Here is a 14,893-nt window from a genome sequence, read left to right as displayed (position 1 = left end):
ATACATCATCATCACACATCATTGAGCCCCTCCGAGTTAACGTCTGGCTTTCAGACATGACGTCATGTGGCAGCCAAGTCTATGGACTTTTTATGTTTGCTTTAAGCAAACATCATCATCAAATACTTAATAGTGGGTGCAGCAGTACTGAAGTCCCAGTTACCTCAAAGTCACTGCTCACGTCACATTGGGGTGTGCTATTTTTGAGGGGTGCTAGCCCCTCCAATGCATGGCTTTTGAAGATTACGTCACATGTCTATGGAATGTTTAACGTTTGTTTAGAGCACTTTAGAGTACATGATGTAAAACCGTTTGCTCGCCAAGTCTATATGGACGTTTTTTTTAGGGCACTAAACAAACCGATATAAATATACAGTGGGTGCCCCTCACTTCACACAAGTGTGATTTTCTTCCTCTCCACCCTGGTACAATACCTTTTCAGATGGGAAGCCATCTAGAGAGGGGCAGTAGAGAGTACACAGGTTCCCCCCTAGGAACCTGTGTACTCTCTACTGCCCCATCAGGCGGAGTCAGGTTAATCTTCTGTACGTGGCAAAATACACATAATTTTGGAGGGTCTTTGGCACGAAAACGTTTGAGAACCACAGATTTAGAAGGCATTTGCCTCAGGTCTGGGAAGAATAATAACAAATCACACTTGTGTGAAGTTAGCGGGGGGGAGGGGGTAGACATGCACACAAAGCTACACATTGGAGAGGTTAGCAGTTAGCACTGCTCAAAAACAAGGGTCCCTGTGATGACTACGGACTTTGTGGACACCCTTGCACATGGCATCACTCTGACACGATGATAAAGCTGGACCGAAATCCGTTGTCAAAGTTAAAAATCTGTTTTTACTGAATTGTGAAACAAACCGACACCCAACCTCGCAAACTTGGGTCAGTAGCTTCACAAGTTTCGCTAAAATCTTCTGCGTTGAACCTCCCTGCTTGCCACAGTTTGTGACTTGGACTGTGCCAAAAGAGATCTTTAACTCTAGAACCAAAACACTGCAGAGTAGATCAGCTATTTTTGGTGCGCGTCACTGCGCGCAACAAAGTGTATCAAAAGCCCTTAATATCTTCAAAGGGAAGTGAATTGCTTTGAAAACAGGCGGCGAGAAACATTAATCCTTGATGTGCACCGTCATCCAATGCAATTGCATTAACCTCGTAATGTAATCGGAAAAGCTGCACGTATAAAAACAGAACATATTGCATTCTTGGCATGTTTCTTACACAAGTTCCGACACAACAGAAAGGCAAAATAAGAATGGCGGCGTGTTGTGAAAAGTCCTGGACGAAACAGAAGCATCGCTCAGTAAGTTGTCGCAGTAGGCTTCTAACACACATACTTGGTTTACGTTGTACCCACACAGCTGCACTCACACACACACAAATAAAACTACATTCTGCACGGTCTCAGTATTCAATCTCGTTGAAGTTTTCTGAGAAGCCAGAGTATGGAATAACATCACCGGGGTCTGAGGAGAGAGAGAGAAATACATTTATTTTCTTTCTTTCTTTTCTGCAAAGTACTGCATCGGGGCTACAAGCATCTGTACTATGTAAACAATATCAAAGTGTTGTTTTTTTACGTGGCTTGTAGGCTACAGATGTAAAGTATTCACCTTTACACGGCCCTCTTTTCAGCGAAATATCGTCGATAGCGATATCACTTCTTAACGTTGGGCCTCGAATCGCTTCAATTATAATCTGAAAAACACAAAATGTCCATATGAAACTGAGTACATTTGATATCTATCAATATCATTTCAGATAGTAAGCATAAACAAGCATTTTTTTCTTATGGTATGTTTTCTTTTAATTATCTTAATCTGAAAAGTGACTAGTAACTCTATGAGAGTGTAGAAATGGAACCAAATGGACTCATACGGGTCTATTTGGTTGCATTTGTACACTCTCAGAGTTAAACACGTGAGGATTTTACATTGTAAATCGGGTCCCAGAGATTAACAATATAATCAAATGATAAATCAAATGGGTGTTTGTTGTCTGATGCATTGGGCCCGGAGACCCCCAGGGGGTCCCCAGATAAAGCATAATTTTAAACACTTTATCCATTTATATGTTGGCAAAAACAGCAGATCTGCTATTTTCAATCATTTTCCTCCACCACAGACATTCCAAAACGGATCTGTGTGATCCGGTTTCGAAAAAAAGATAAGATGTGGTGTGTTCCGATTGGCGTACGCCATTTTGGAAAGAATACCCTTCCCTAGAGTCTGTTTGGGGCTTTCCCTGCAAACGTTTGAGAAGCACTGCGGCGGACGGGGCGGTACCTGATGCCTGGCGGTACACGTGTAATCCGCGGTGGCGCGCAGCCAGCCCACGGCCTGCTCCCCCCGACGCCTCCACAGCAACGTGTCCTTCTCCTGGTGGGGCTGGCGCAGGAGCACGCTCAGGATGCCGGAGCCGGAGCCGTACATCTGGTAGTGGAAGGCCAGACACTGGGGGTCCCGGGACCCCCGCAGGTCCGACGACAGGAGCCGCGCCTTCTGACCCGGACGCATTAAAGACGCTTCGATGTACAGGAAGTGACCTGCAGCAGGGAGCACGGGTACACGTGTGAGACACAGACTCTGATGATGGGGCCATTCTGGTTCAAGGGTCTAACTCCACTAAGGGAGGGAACGGCTTGTAATTTTGCAGTACTCAGTAATGTTCCCACATAACATCTGGGTACGGTGATATGATGCGCATATCCTCTATATAATGTCTCACACAACTCTCACACATTTAAACAAAAATACACTTTCACTACAGAGAGACTTTCACTACAGTATCAAATGTCAAACATTGTTAGCCTACTTTTTCGGCATATAGAAAAAATAACCTGTGTTCCAATGAATCCAAGCTCTTGTTAATACTAATTAAATACTTTTCATTCATAAAATCCACAGACAACCACAACATGGCGTCCCTATTTTGGATGTCATACAGGTGAACCTTTTTCAAAACTACAAGCTCACAAATGCGACCCGTTGTGAGCTTGTAGATCTCAAGTAATATGAAAAACCAAACTTGAATTAAAATTGAATTATTAACTTGAGCGTTCAAGGTAGTAACTTTCTGGGCGGGAACCCCTTTTGGTGTTTTACCCCCTGAGGCCCGGGAACCCATTTTGGGGTTCTGTACAGTAAGTACAGTATTCAAAAAAATATAAACTTTGTGCTGCTATTTGAAGTTTTTCAGAAAACTTAGGTCAGGCTTCAGAAGTCCTTTTTTAGAATCGGCCTCAGGCCTAAATGGGATATATTTTCTCTCTCAATGGCCACTTTGGCACACAGGTTTCTGCCGGACAACAGTGACGATATACGTCGATCCAAGGGAAGCAATGAATGTTTGACTCACCCACCCCAGTGGTGTGGTCCCCTCTGGGGCCAGTGTAGGAGGTGGGCGTCTGTCCTCGAACCCGCAGCCAGTCTGCGTCATCCCGCTCCTTCTCCTGAACGAAGCCACACATGCCTTGCTCAAAGGTACACTGGCCTTGCAGGGAGGCTCGAGATGCTGCAATCAAACACGCAACCATATCAACCCTGTATACATGTCCCCGTTGTGGGTGCACTGCAAATAGACAGACAGCTGGTGAAACACTTGGGCACAAAATAGGCGAGCATTCAACAACATCTTACTCGCAGTAAGCTGGCAGTCTCCCAAGGTGACGGTGATGTCATCGATGGCTACGAGGCCACAGTCCCAGAAGTTCTTGCATATACTGACAAACACCACCTGCAAGTCAAGACACACACACACACACACACACACACACACACACACACACACACACACACACACACACACACACACACACACACACACACACACACACACACACACACACACACACACACACACACACAAAGAACCTATTAAACATTATAATAATAATCTATCCGTTCGGGGATATGACCGTTCTGTCTCTCTCCTCCCCTTTATCTGCCACTTATATATAACAGGTTTCCCCTGTGGAACACCCGTTATGCAGGGGCGTGCACACATAGACACTTTTACACTTTTACCCGTCTGTAAAACAACTGCCCTCTCCAGACCACAAATGCAGCATTTACTATGGTGAAAGAAATGCAAATGCCTTCCTCCCCTTTCCATGCCATACCGGAAGGCAGCATTCAGGAGAATTGCTTTTTTCCCCCCGAAGTCTCCTGAACTTGAACACAGTATTTTGCGTTGGAACAAATTTGTTTCGAAATCCATGTCGTACACCGCATCTCCACCAGCTAAAGAGTTCTGGGTTGCTCCCCGAAAATAGCTGATCTACAAGCTCTCGACGCGTTGTGAGCTTGTAGATCTTCTATTTTCGCTACTTTTGTCCAAAAGTGCCCTCTTACAGGATTTCAGCCCCTGCCCCTCTAACACTCTCTGCACGTCCCTGCCGTTATGTGATGCTCAGCCAATCACAGTGCAGAATGTCACACCTTACAGCCAATCACAGCAGTCAATCACAGCGGCAATTTCGGCACCATACATGGGCATCTTTTGGTGTACATTGAAACTATAAAAACTATAGGATGCCACCTGGCATCTGTCTAAATAACATACAGACAAGTGCTGTCTAAATGTCAGTAGACTACACATCATTGTCTCCATTGTCATGTGATCAACATCAAAGTCAAAGTCGTACGATTTGTCACACATGTTACCGCAGTGAAATTTGTTCTCCGCATTTGACCCATCTCTTGGAGCGGTGAGCCGCAGCCAAGGAGCGGTGAGCCGCAGCCAAGGAGCGGTGAGCTGCAGCCGTGCCGCGCTCGGGAATCATTCGATTAGTAGATTTGACTCCCCAATCCAACCCTTCGATGCTGAGTGCCAAGCATTGAGGCATTGGGTCCCATTTTTACAGTCTTTGGGATCGAACCCCGACCTCCCAGTTTCAGGGCGGACACTCTAACCACAAGGCCACTGAGCTGGTGTGAAATCATTCGATATCAGTCGATATCATTCAATTGTTTTGGGTCATATTCCATTCCAATTGGAATAGGCCGAAAAGGCCTATTCCAATTGGTGTGGAGTTTACATGTTCTCCGTGTCCCACAAAAAAACATGCGGTAATCCTGCAGGTCTCTATACTGCCTCCCCCTGGTCAGCCGGGCTGCCTGATTGAGGGGAAAGGAAATGCTTGGAATAAAGTGTTCCTTCCACGCGCTACGTCCAACCGGGGAAACTCCCTGATCCTGTCAGGTGAAACTGGACTCCTCATGCATATAGAAGGAAGCATGAGGTCAGTCCGTTGCTCTCCCCAGGTTGGCAGAGGGAGTGTAGCGCCCAGGAGTATGTACATTAGATAATTGAAACTATGGGTGAAAAAAAATGGGTTGCAAAAATCGTGGGATAAAAAATAAAGAAAGAAAAATAATGAAAGGAATCGCCCCACCCCCCCACAGTACCTTGGTGGGCATGGGCTTGGTGTAGGTGACGTCCACCTCGGTCCACACGTCTCTGGTGCTGTCGGCCAGACTCCACACCTTCTCCTGGGCCACGTTGTTCTCGTCGTAGATGTACAGGACCAGGGCGTTGTCCACCTTCCTGAAGCCGTGCAGCAGGTAGTAGAACCTCAGGCAGTACCAGTGGTTCCCCGGCAGGAAGGGCCCGTGGAGCCGGCCCACGTAGCCCGGTCTGGACGCAAAGCGGGTGTTCGCCAGCAGGAAAGAGCCTGCATTGGGGTCAGGGGGAGAGGAGGAGAGAAGCATTAACCCATTTCTGAACGGGAACCCCTTTTGGTGTTAGCATCATGTTATGCTTTAGCTATTGAAAAATAGCAGATCTACAAGCTCATAGCGCGCCACCGAGTGGCGCGCTACGAGCTTGTAGGTCTGCTATTTTTTTTTAAATCAAAGAACGATTTTTAGAATCTGATCTCAGGTCAGAATGGGTTAATCAGACCAGTGTGTGTCCAGTGGAAACCTCGTATGAATCTGATCTCAGGTCAGAATGGGTTAAAGAGCCTGCATGGGGTCAGGGGGAGGAGGAGAGAACCGTTGCGGACCTGAGGGACCAACGTCGACTATGCTCTGCCCATTTGAAAATGTTCCCAAACTATTTTAACCCATGACCCAAAAAGAACAGTGTATACCACTGGTTCCCAAACACTGAGTACACATTTCTTTTGGTTTGATCTTACTCTAAATAATTATCAGGGTCCATTTGGTTACCAACTCTCCATCATTTAGCTGGGGACCACCTGGAACCCCCCTCAAGGACCACGGGTGGTCGCCGGACCACTCGTTGAGAACCACTGGCCTAACACATATGAAATGGGGGGGGGGGGGTAAGAAAAAACAAAAGGTTAAGAATAACTGTACATGAGTGTACATGAAAGGTGAAAGGTCACCTGTCCCCGTGGAATGGTCTCCTATCCGGTAGACGTTGGGTTTCACCGAAACCCTGTTCCACACCTTGCTCTCCACTCGCTCCTGGTAGTAGAGACACAAGCCGTCCTCAAAGTCACAGTTTGCTATTGACGGGTCCACTGTAGGCTCTGGAACAGAGAACACAACACTGAAAATACAATGATCTATATTTTAGCCACGTGAACGCTAGTCATAATAAGTGGGGAGAGCGGGGCTGGGGGGGGGGGGGGGGGGGGGTATGGGAGCGGCAAACAATCTGTAAAAATTATACTATGATAGTGACCACGATACTGACATGATAGAGATACGTTTGTCTCTTTTGTGACATGATGTGAAGATGAAATAAAAGGGAAAAAGCTCACTCTTGCCACTGTGTGCGACCCAGTACCTTTATGGATGATATTGATAAGAGGATACCAGATAAGTCAGAGCACGCTGGTTACAAAAAAAGGCATGATAGTGACCATGATACTGTCATGATACTGACATGATACTGTCATGATACTGACATGATACTGTCATGATACTGTCATGATACTGTCATGATACTGTCATGATACTGACATGATACTGACATCAGGATAGTATCATGATACTGACCATGATACTGTCATGATACTGTCATGATACAGTTGTCATGATACTGTCATGATACTGTCATGATACTGACATGATACTGTCATGATACTGTCATGATACTGTCATGATACTGTCATGATACTGACATGATACAGTTGTCATGATACTGTCATGATACTGTCATGATACTGACATGATACTGTCATGATACTGACATGATACTGTCATGATACTGTCATGATACAGTTGTCATGATACTGTCATGATACTGTCATGATACTGACATGATACTGTCATGATACTGACATGATACTGTCATGATACTGTCATGATACTGACATGATACTGACATCAGGATAGTATCATGATACTGTCATGATACTGACCGTGATACTGACCATCACATGACCACTTCAGTTCATCTAGTTCTTTCTTCATGTTATTAAATGAATGCTACAAAAACAAAAGATCTCCATGTAATCAAGGCTTCACAGGGAAGCTATATTATTTGATTGAGGGGGGGGGGGGGGGGGGTTAAGTGGCCGACTCAGGGAGCGAGCAGCGTTCAATTAGTGCCATCAGATGAACACACATCTCATGTCACGGTGGATAAACTCAATGGGTTAATGAGCTACTAAACACAACTCTGCATGGGCTGTGTGTGTGTGTGTGTGTGTGTGTGTGTGTGTGTGTGTGTGTGTGTGTGTGTGTGTGTGTGCGCGTGCGTGCGTGCGTGCGTTCGTGCGTGCGTGTGTGCGTGCGTGGGTGTGTGCGTGCATGCGTGCGTGTGTGCATGCGTGCGTGCGTGCTTAACCACAGTAACCACCAGGCCACACGTATCACTTATAGGCTCTAATGCATCCTTTCCATTGGAACTATGTTTTGAAAGCACTATACAAATAAAGTTCATATCATATCATATCATATCATATCATATCATATCATATCATATCATATCATATCATATCATATCATATCATATCATATCATATCCTGACAATGAGTCGTGGCTTTGATTCCCGAGCCTTGACTATACCTTCGCTGCTTGTCACTGTCTTTAAAAACAATTGTAACAGTAAACATGCTTGGCTGCCGTGTTCTTAAGGCTCATTCATAGTCTGGATTTTCGGTGCTGAGGTGACCACCGAACTACAACATGACGTCAAAAGCCGCGGTGAAGAGCAAACCACCGCCACCGCCCCAGCCCTTCTCTCTGTTTGTACTCACCACCGCTCAACGTTATTTCAGCTCCGGTGGTCACCTCACCACCGGAGCGGTGGTCACCTCACCACCGAAAATCCAGACTATGAATGAGCCTTAATTAAAGCGCTCAGATGAGGGGGCAGGGCCGCAAACGCTTTTGAGATTCTCACGTGCAGGGGCACTATGCGCTGACCCAGAAAGAAAAGGTTGGTTTGGGAACCACTGATCCAGGCTCTACCACAGTAACACCTGCTGTACGCTGACAGAACACATGCCGAGTTCACAGAGTTTCTCCCTGGAATGTTACCTGGCAAAACAACAGGTCAGGAACAAATCAGTCCTGCTCTCATGCAAGTATAGAGCCCGACGTACAGTGTACCAGCCAGGCCACATGGGGCTTATTCACACAGGCAGCTTTTATGAGGAAGAAAGCACTGCCTAGGGCACTTCTTCAGCTGGACATGAAATAAATAAGAGGTTGGTGGAGCGGAGGCTATCGCACGATTGAATGGAACAGACTTCAGTAGAACTGGAACTTGCCGAATACCGGTACTGTATGTTCTTTAAAAAAAATAAAACTAGTAGGCGTAGATGTGAAATGAATCAAGGTTGAGCAACTGTATGGCATATTTAAACCATAGACGAACACCAAGGTCTATGTCCACTCTGCCGCCCATGCAGCCACTGGATGCTGCTTTGAGTAATTTGGAGCTCAGTCAGCTCGCGCTGCTGGGCCACCACTCGCTTGTTAATTAGTGTGGTTGCCGATAGACAAACAAAATATTCTAGACTATTCTACCCAGGTCCTTTTTCTCTCTCCTCTGATTGGGACAATTACAAACCCCTGCCTATTCCACAGGATAAACTTTTCATCTTTCTACTTGCCACTTTTTTGTATTGAGTTGTGCTTGAAATGTACTGAAATTATGCAAATTGTTAATAAATATACTTCAATCAATCAATCAATCAATCAAAAGCCATGTCGTTGTTGTCGGGCAGAAACACGAAAAGCATCTAAAGTAGCATACTGTCCACCACTGTATGGGCGGGGTAGACCATGTGGTCAGAGCCATGGTCACAACTCTATACAGAGTTGATAGTTGGTATAGGGAGGAGTGAGTCCCTCCACTCAGGCAGGCTGTTGGGCCGGCCTGCAACACACACACACCACACAACCGTATATTCATTCATTCCCAAACTTTGCCAGGACCCCCAAATCATATATGGAGATACGAGGTTTCTGCCCAACAGCAATGATACATCGTTGCAAATCAGAGGCACCCCCCGCCTGCAATTTGGAGGTTAGTATTCGATGGATTTTAAAGTTTGATTTGGTTAGGGTGTCGGTTCCTGTCGGACCAATTGCCATGTGACCATGTAACCGATGTAACCAGAGGTACAATACATGTGAGACACTCACCTGTCTCCGAGTGACAGAACTCTGGAGAGAAGGAGATGTCATCCACTGCTACATATCCTCCTCTGGCGCTGTTGAACGCTACCTCATACACAACCTGTGAAGACGTGCACGCGCGCACGCACGCACGCACGCACGCGCGCACGCACGCACGCACGCACACACACACACACACACACACACACACACACACACACACACACACACACACACACACACACACACACACACACACACACACACACACACACACACACACACACACACAGAGAGAGAGAGAGAGAGAGAGAGAGAGGCCCTTTAAGTATTTATGCTTCACTGTTAATAAATAAATGAATTGAAAACATTAATGAAAACACAGACACACACACCGACTCACACACACACACACACACACACACACCGATACATGTGCACACACGCACGCACCCGCGCACACAGACACACACGCAAAACCAACGCAAACACACGCACACAAAGTTCAAGGTAAACTTTGAATCGGAGTCAGTTAAGCTGACTTTTCCAGAGCGGTGCCGAGGTGACTTCATTGAGGCCGGTAGGTGGGCGGGTTATATAACCCATTCTGACCTGAGATCAGATTCTAAAAAATGTCTTCTACATCCTGGCAGTTTTCATTCTGACCTGAGATCAGATTAAAAAAATGTCTTCTATGTCAGTCGCTCTTCGATTTTTCAAAAAATAGCAGACCTACGAGCTTGTAGCGCGCCACTCGGCGGCGCGCTATATGAGCTTGTAGGTCTGCTATTTTTCAATAGCTAAAGCACGACATGATGCTAACACCAAAATGGGTTCCCGCCCAAAATGGGATAACAGCTAGTTCCACTGCGGGCGGGCGGGCGGGCGGACGGACGGACGGACGGACGGACGGACGGACGGACGGACGGACGGACGGACGGACGGACGGACGGACGGACGGACGGACGGACAGACAGACAGACAGACAGACAGACAGACAGACAGACAGACAGACAGACAGACAGACAGACAGACAGACAGACAGACAGACAGACAGACAGACAGACAGACAGACAGACAGACAGACAGACAGACAGACAGACAGACAGACAGACAGACAGACAGACAGACAGACAGACAGACAGACAGACGGGAGGGAGAGGGGAGATGGGGGGAGAGGGGAGATGGGGGGTTGCTGGGAGAGTGTTTTGGCAGGCGAGGAGACTGTAAAGGAAATGGTACTGAGAGTCGAGTCTCAAGAAACCATATTCATGTGAGAGCCCAATGGAAACGCATGGAAAATGTTGTGTGTGTGTGTGTGTGTGTGTGTGTGTGTGTGTGTGTGTGTGTGTGTGTGTGTGTCACCAACATAAATAAAGCTGCAGGAATGTGTGTGTGCCACAGCTGGAGATCCTCCAAGACAGCAGAGTGCGTGCGCACACACACACACACACACACACACACACACACACACACACACACACACACACACACACACACACACACACACACACACGCACACACACACGCACGCACGCACGCACGCACGCACGCACGCACGCAGGTGTGCGCAGGATTTAAAAAAGAAAACTCAGGTTTTACAGCCAAACACTATACTATAGGCTACGGGCCGGTGTCCTGCGCCAAACATAGCAGATCTGCAAGCTCATAGCATGTTGCAGCACTTCCCAAACACTAGTGTTTCACTCTCATGCACTTGTTCATAGTGTCTCTGTCGGGTGGAAACCTCATATGTCCAAAGCTGTGAATTTGTCAGGGAACATTTCTTTTTTTTAAAGCATCAAAAGTAGCAGATCAACAAGCTCAAAACACGCCGAGCTGCGCTTCAATATTGTGGATCTGCAACTTCTGATGCTTTCGTGTGATCCACAAAAGTTTAGAATGTAAGATGAGAGGATTCTGCCCGACAGCAGTGAATTGTATTCCACTTATAAGGGTTATTTTCTTTTTCAGCTTGACACCCAAATAATGTGTTTCGCCGCCATCCCATGGGACTCAAACTTACAAAAATAATAAACAAAATAATTGGAATAATTCCACATTGTAAAGGCCTGACCTGTCTGCCCTTCTCTGAATGTTTCAAACAATGCACACTCACTGAAGAGGTTTTTTGACCCGTTTAATTTAGCAGCAGTCTAGTCCTGAACAGATGCATTTAGGCTCCTGCAGGCCTTCGTGTTACTGCATTCAATTAAAATATCACACTTATGGCTCGTACACACTGCACGATATTTGCTCCGATCATGCTGACTGGGAGCATTTTTGGCGCTCGCCGACAAAACTCCCGATCTGGCGCAAGATCGGGCTTTGATCGCTGAGGTTTTGCTCGCTGTGTGTGAAAGGACCTGCGAGAAGATCCAGCGCCGATAAAAGATTGATATTTGACATCATACAGTATGAACTGGTCTCGCACTTGTATCACGGGATCCTGACGTACGTGCGTCGTGCGATGTCAAAATTAATTGGAATAAAAAACAAATGATGTATCGGGTCTGGAATCTGGATCGCATCTTGGTGAACTCTTGCAGTGTGTGATGCCTATAGTCGGCGACCAATCGTTTAGTGGGAAAGCCACAAAGATAATTTAAAAAAAGACCCCTGTAGTGTGAAATACATAACGGTCTGATGACTCGCCGACAACTTTAAAACCTGTTGAAGGATTATGTGAAGTGAGGGGCGCCACACGACTTCTCGTGCTTTAGTGGTGTGGCTAACAGTCTGACACTGTCATCAACCTCATCTCATTGTCCTCCACTGAGACATGCAGTGTTTTATTGTATGAAAGGGAAATCAGTCACGAGATGTATTTATTATTTATATATTGGGCACACAACGTTCTCTGAATGTCTGCCGTGCGACTGATGCACACTAACTGACACGCCCACGTGGACACGTCTCTCATGTGCCTTATTTGTGTTTGATGGGCAGAACATAGCCATCAAACACAAATGTTTGGTCAAACCATGTGACTTCCATTGGCATTGAGGCGGCCATCAAACACAGACGGAACACAGCATGTGCGTTTGATATGTGTGTATATGAGGCCTCACTCTCAGCTCAGTTGCTCGGTCTAATCTTCAGTGGTCGTTTATCCATTTGTAACTCAGAGAGTGTACATAATGTAGCAAGTCAAAGTGTAACCATGACGTAACCCGTTTCATTTAGAGCCGTGCTGTAAACACATCTAATGGACATTTACAAGACAAAGCCAATCATGGCGCTGGAAGTCAAGTCACGTCACGCTCAGCACTCGTTTGGATTACATCTTGTAGATGGAGCTTAAGTGGTTCATTAATGAGGTCACCCACAGTATTATATTATTGGCTCTATGCACAGCGGTCACATTGGAAAGAAATTACCTCCATACTTCCTTCACAGGTTTTTACCAATGCTAATGCCTCTGTTCCATTCTGGTCAAACAGTGTCAGGGTGCTGCCTTTGTGCATGTTGGCTCACTGGAAACACTCTGGATCTCAAAGTGGGCTTCCAAATGGCCCCTTGGAGTGTACAACTTTTTGTAAGTTTGGGTCCCGGGACACACACCACATTTCTTCTTTGGGTCTCGAGCTGAACAGTTATTTGCCAGTGGGATCTATAGGGACACTCTGAATCCCTTGAGGGGGTTCCAAATAAACCCTTATACATGTAGGTCTGAGAGTGTATAAGGCTACAGATGGAGCCAAACTCTCAAGAGACCTTTGACAACCGCACTGCAATCCAGAACATTCACAGAAGAACACGCACCGACTGCGACGGCGGGCTCTGACCTCCAGGGGGTGCGGGGCCTTGATGTCCACGGCCACCGGCATCCAGTTGGACGTGGTGTAGACGTCTGGCCTCCAGACCTCCTCGTAGTGTCCCAGCTGGTCCCTGCATGGGAACAACGAGCACAGAGCGTTAGACCCAGCTGGTCCCTGGGGAACAACGAGCAGACAGCGTTAGAGACGCAAGGGATGGGATACCCCAGAGCCATCTAATAGAAGAGTTGCGATATTGAGGGGGCAGAAAACAGCCCGGTCACGTGGTTCATGTACTCGCACGAGCCCGCATAGACTCCAATGCATTCCGTAAACCTCCGGTGTCCCTAATTGAAGCCTTCAAATAGGGACAAACCAATAGAAGTCTATGTAGAAGAGCCGCCATTGGACTGGCCCCATGAAGTGAACGGAGTTTGCGTAACTCTATCTATACTCTATGGCTCTGGAATACCCTAAAGGGGCACTTTTGGCAAAAAAACTAAATAGCAAAAAATAGCGGATTGATAGTGTCGCATTGAGAGATTGTAAAACAGCTCTTTAGCTATGCAGAGGACAAAATATGTTGATGTCTATGTGTGTGCACGTGCCTGCATGGTGAACAGGGAGAAGAGGTTGATGTCTATGTGTGTGTGCACGTGCCTGCATGGTGAACAGGGAGAAGAGGTTGATGTCTATGTGTGTGTGTGTGCACGTGCCTGCATGGTGAACAGGAAGAAGAGGTTGATGTCTATGTGTGTGTGTGCAGTGTGCACGTGCCTGCATGGTGAACAGGGATAAGAGGTTGATGTCTATGTGTGTGTGCACGTGCCTGCATGGTGAACAGGGAGAAGAGGTTGATGTCTATGTGTGTGTGTGTGCACGTGCCTGCATGGTGAACAGGAAGAAGAGGTTGATGTCTATGTGTGTGTGTGCAGTGTGCACGTGCCTGCATGGTGAACAGGGATAAGAGGTTGATGTCTATGTGTGTGTGTGCACGTGCCTGCATGGTGAACAGGGAGAAGAGGTTGATGTCTATGTGTGTGTGTGCAGTGTGCATGTGCCTGCATGGTGAACAGGGATAAGAGGTTGATGTCTATGTGTGTGTGTGCACGTGCCTGCATGGTGAACAGGGAGAAGAGGTTGATGTCTATGTGTGTGTGCACGTGCCTGCATGGTGAACAGGGAGAAGAGGTTGATGTCTATGTGTGTGCACGTGCCTGGTGAACAAGGAGAACAGGTTGCCGCGCTCCTGGTCCCGCTGGTAGTAGAAGGACAGACAGCCCGCCATGGGCACCGTGGTCATGGGGCTGGTCAGCTTGGCCACCTCCTGGAAGCGCTTGGCGTACACCGAGTCCACGTACATGTAGTGACCTGACGCGCACGCCCAGTGGTGGGAGAAAAAAAGGAAACGTTCTCACATGTTTTTGCTTACCGGTATAAGTAAAAGTATCAATGCCGCAATGTAGACATATATACGTTACAAGTGAAAGTCAGGAATTCAATATTTACTCGAATAAAAGTACAACAGTATTGGTATGAAAATGTGCTTAATGTGCAAAAGTAAAAGTACTG

At 46.8% G+C, this 14,893-nt stretch overlaps 1 protein-coding gene across 1 annotated transcript in view; it reads right to left on the bottom strand.

The window, feature by feature from the left end:
• Positions 1-529: 529 nt before the first annotated feature.
• mamdc2a (MAM domain containing 2a) overlaps positions 530-14,893 on the bottom strand; it is a 38,716-nt gene continuing 24,352 nt past the window's right edge. The window contains exons 6-15 of the mRNA XM_083784140.1: positions 14,539-14,692; positions 13,352-13,454; positions 9,591-9,684; positions 6,370-6,516; positions 5,426-5,691; positions 3,656-3,752; positions 3,375-3,530; positions 2,303-2,562; positions 1,631-1,715; positions 530-1,483 (exon numbers count right to left, since the gene is read on the bottom strand). Coding sequence (XP_083640266.1) covers positions 1,422-1,483; positions 1,631-1,715; positions 2,303-2,562; positions 3,375-3,530; positions 3,656-3,752; positions 5,426-5,691; positions 6,370-6,516; positions 9,591-9,684; positions 13,352-13,454; positions 14,539-14,692 — 1,424 coding nt within the window. The 3' untranslated portion in view covers positions 530-1,421. The remainder of the gene's footprint in view (positions 1,484-1,630; positions 1,716-2,302; positions 2,563-3,374; positions 3,531-3,655; positions 3,753-5,425; positions 5,692-6,369; positions 6,517-9,590; positions 9,685-13,351; positions 13,455-14,538; positions 14,693-14,893) is intronic.

The sequence above is a fragment of the Protomyctophum parallelum genome, assembly GCF_964188405.1.
Source record: "Protomyctophum parallelum genome assembly, chromosome: 15".
NCBI classification, from domain to species: domain Eukaryota; kingdom Metazoa; phylum Chordata; class Actinopteri; order Myctophiformes; family Myctophidae; genus Protomyctophum; species Protomyctophum parallelum.
Note: the sequence above shows the minus strand (reverse complement) of the source record. Positions and strands in the feature narration are given on the sequence as shown.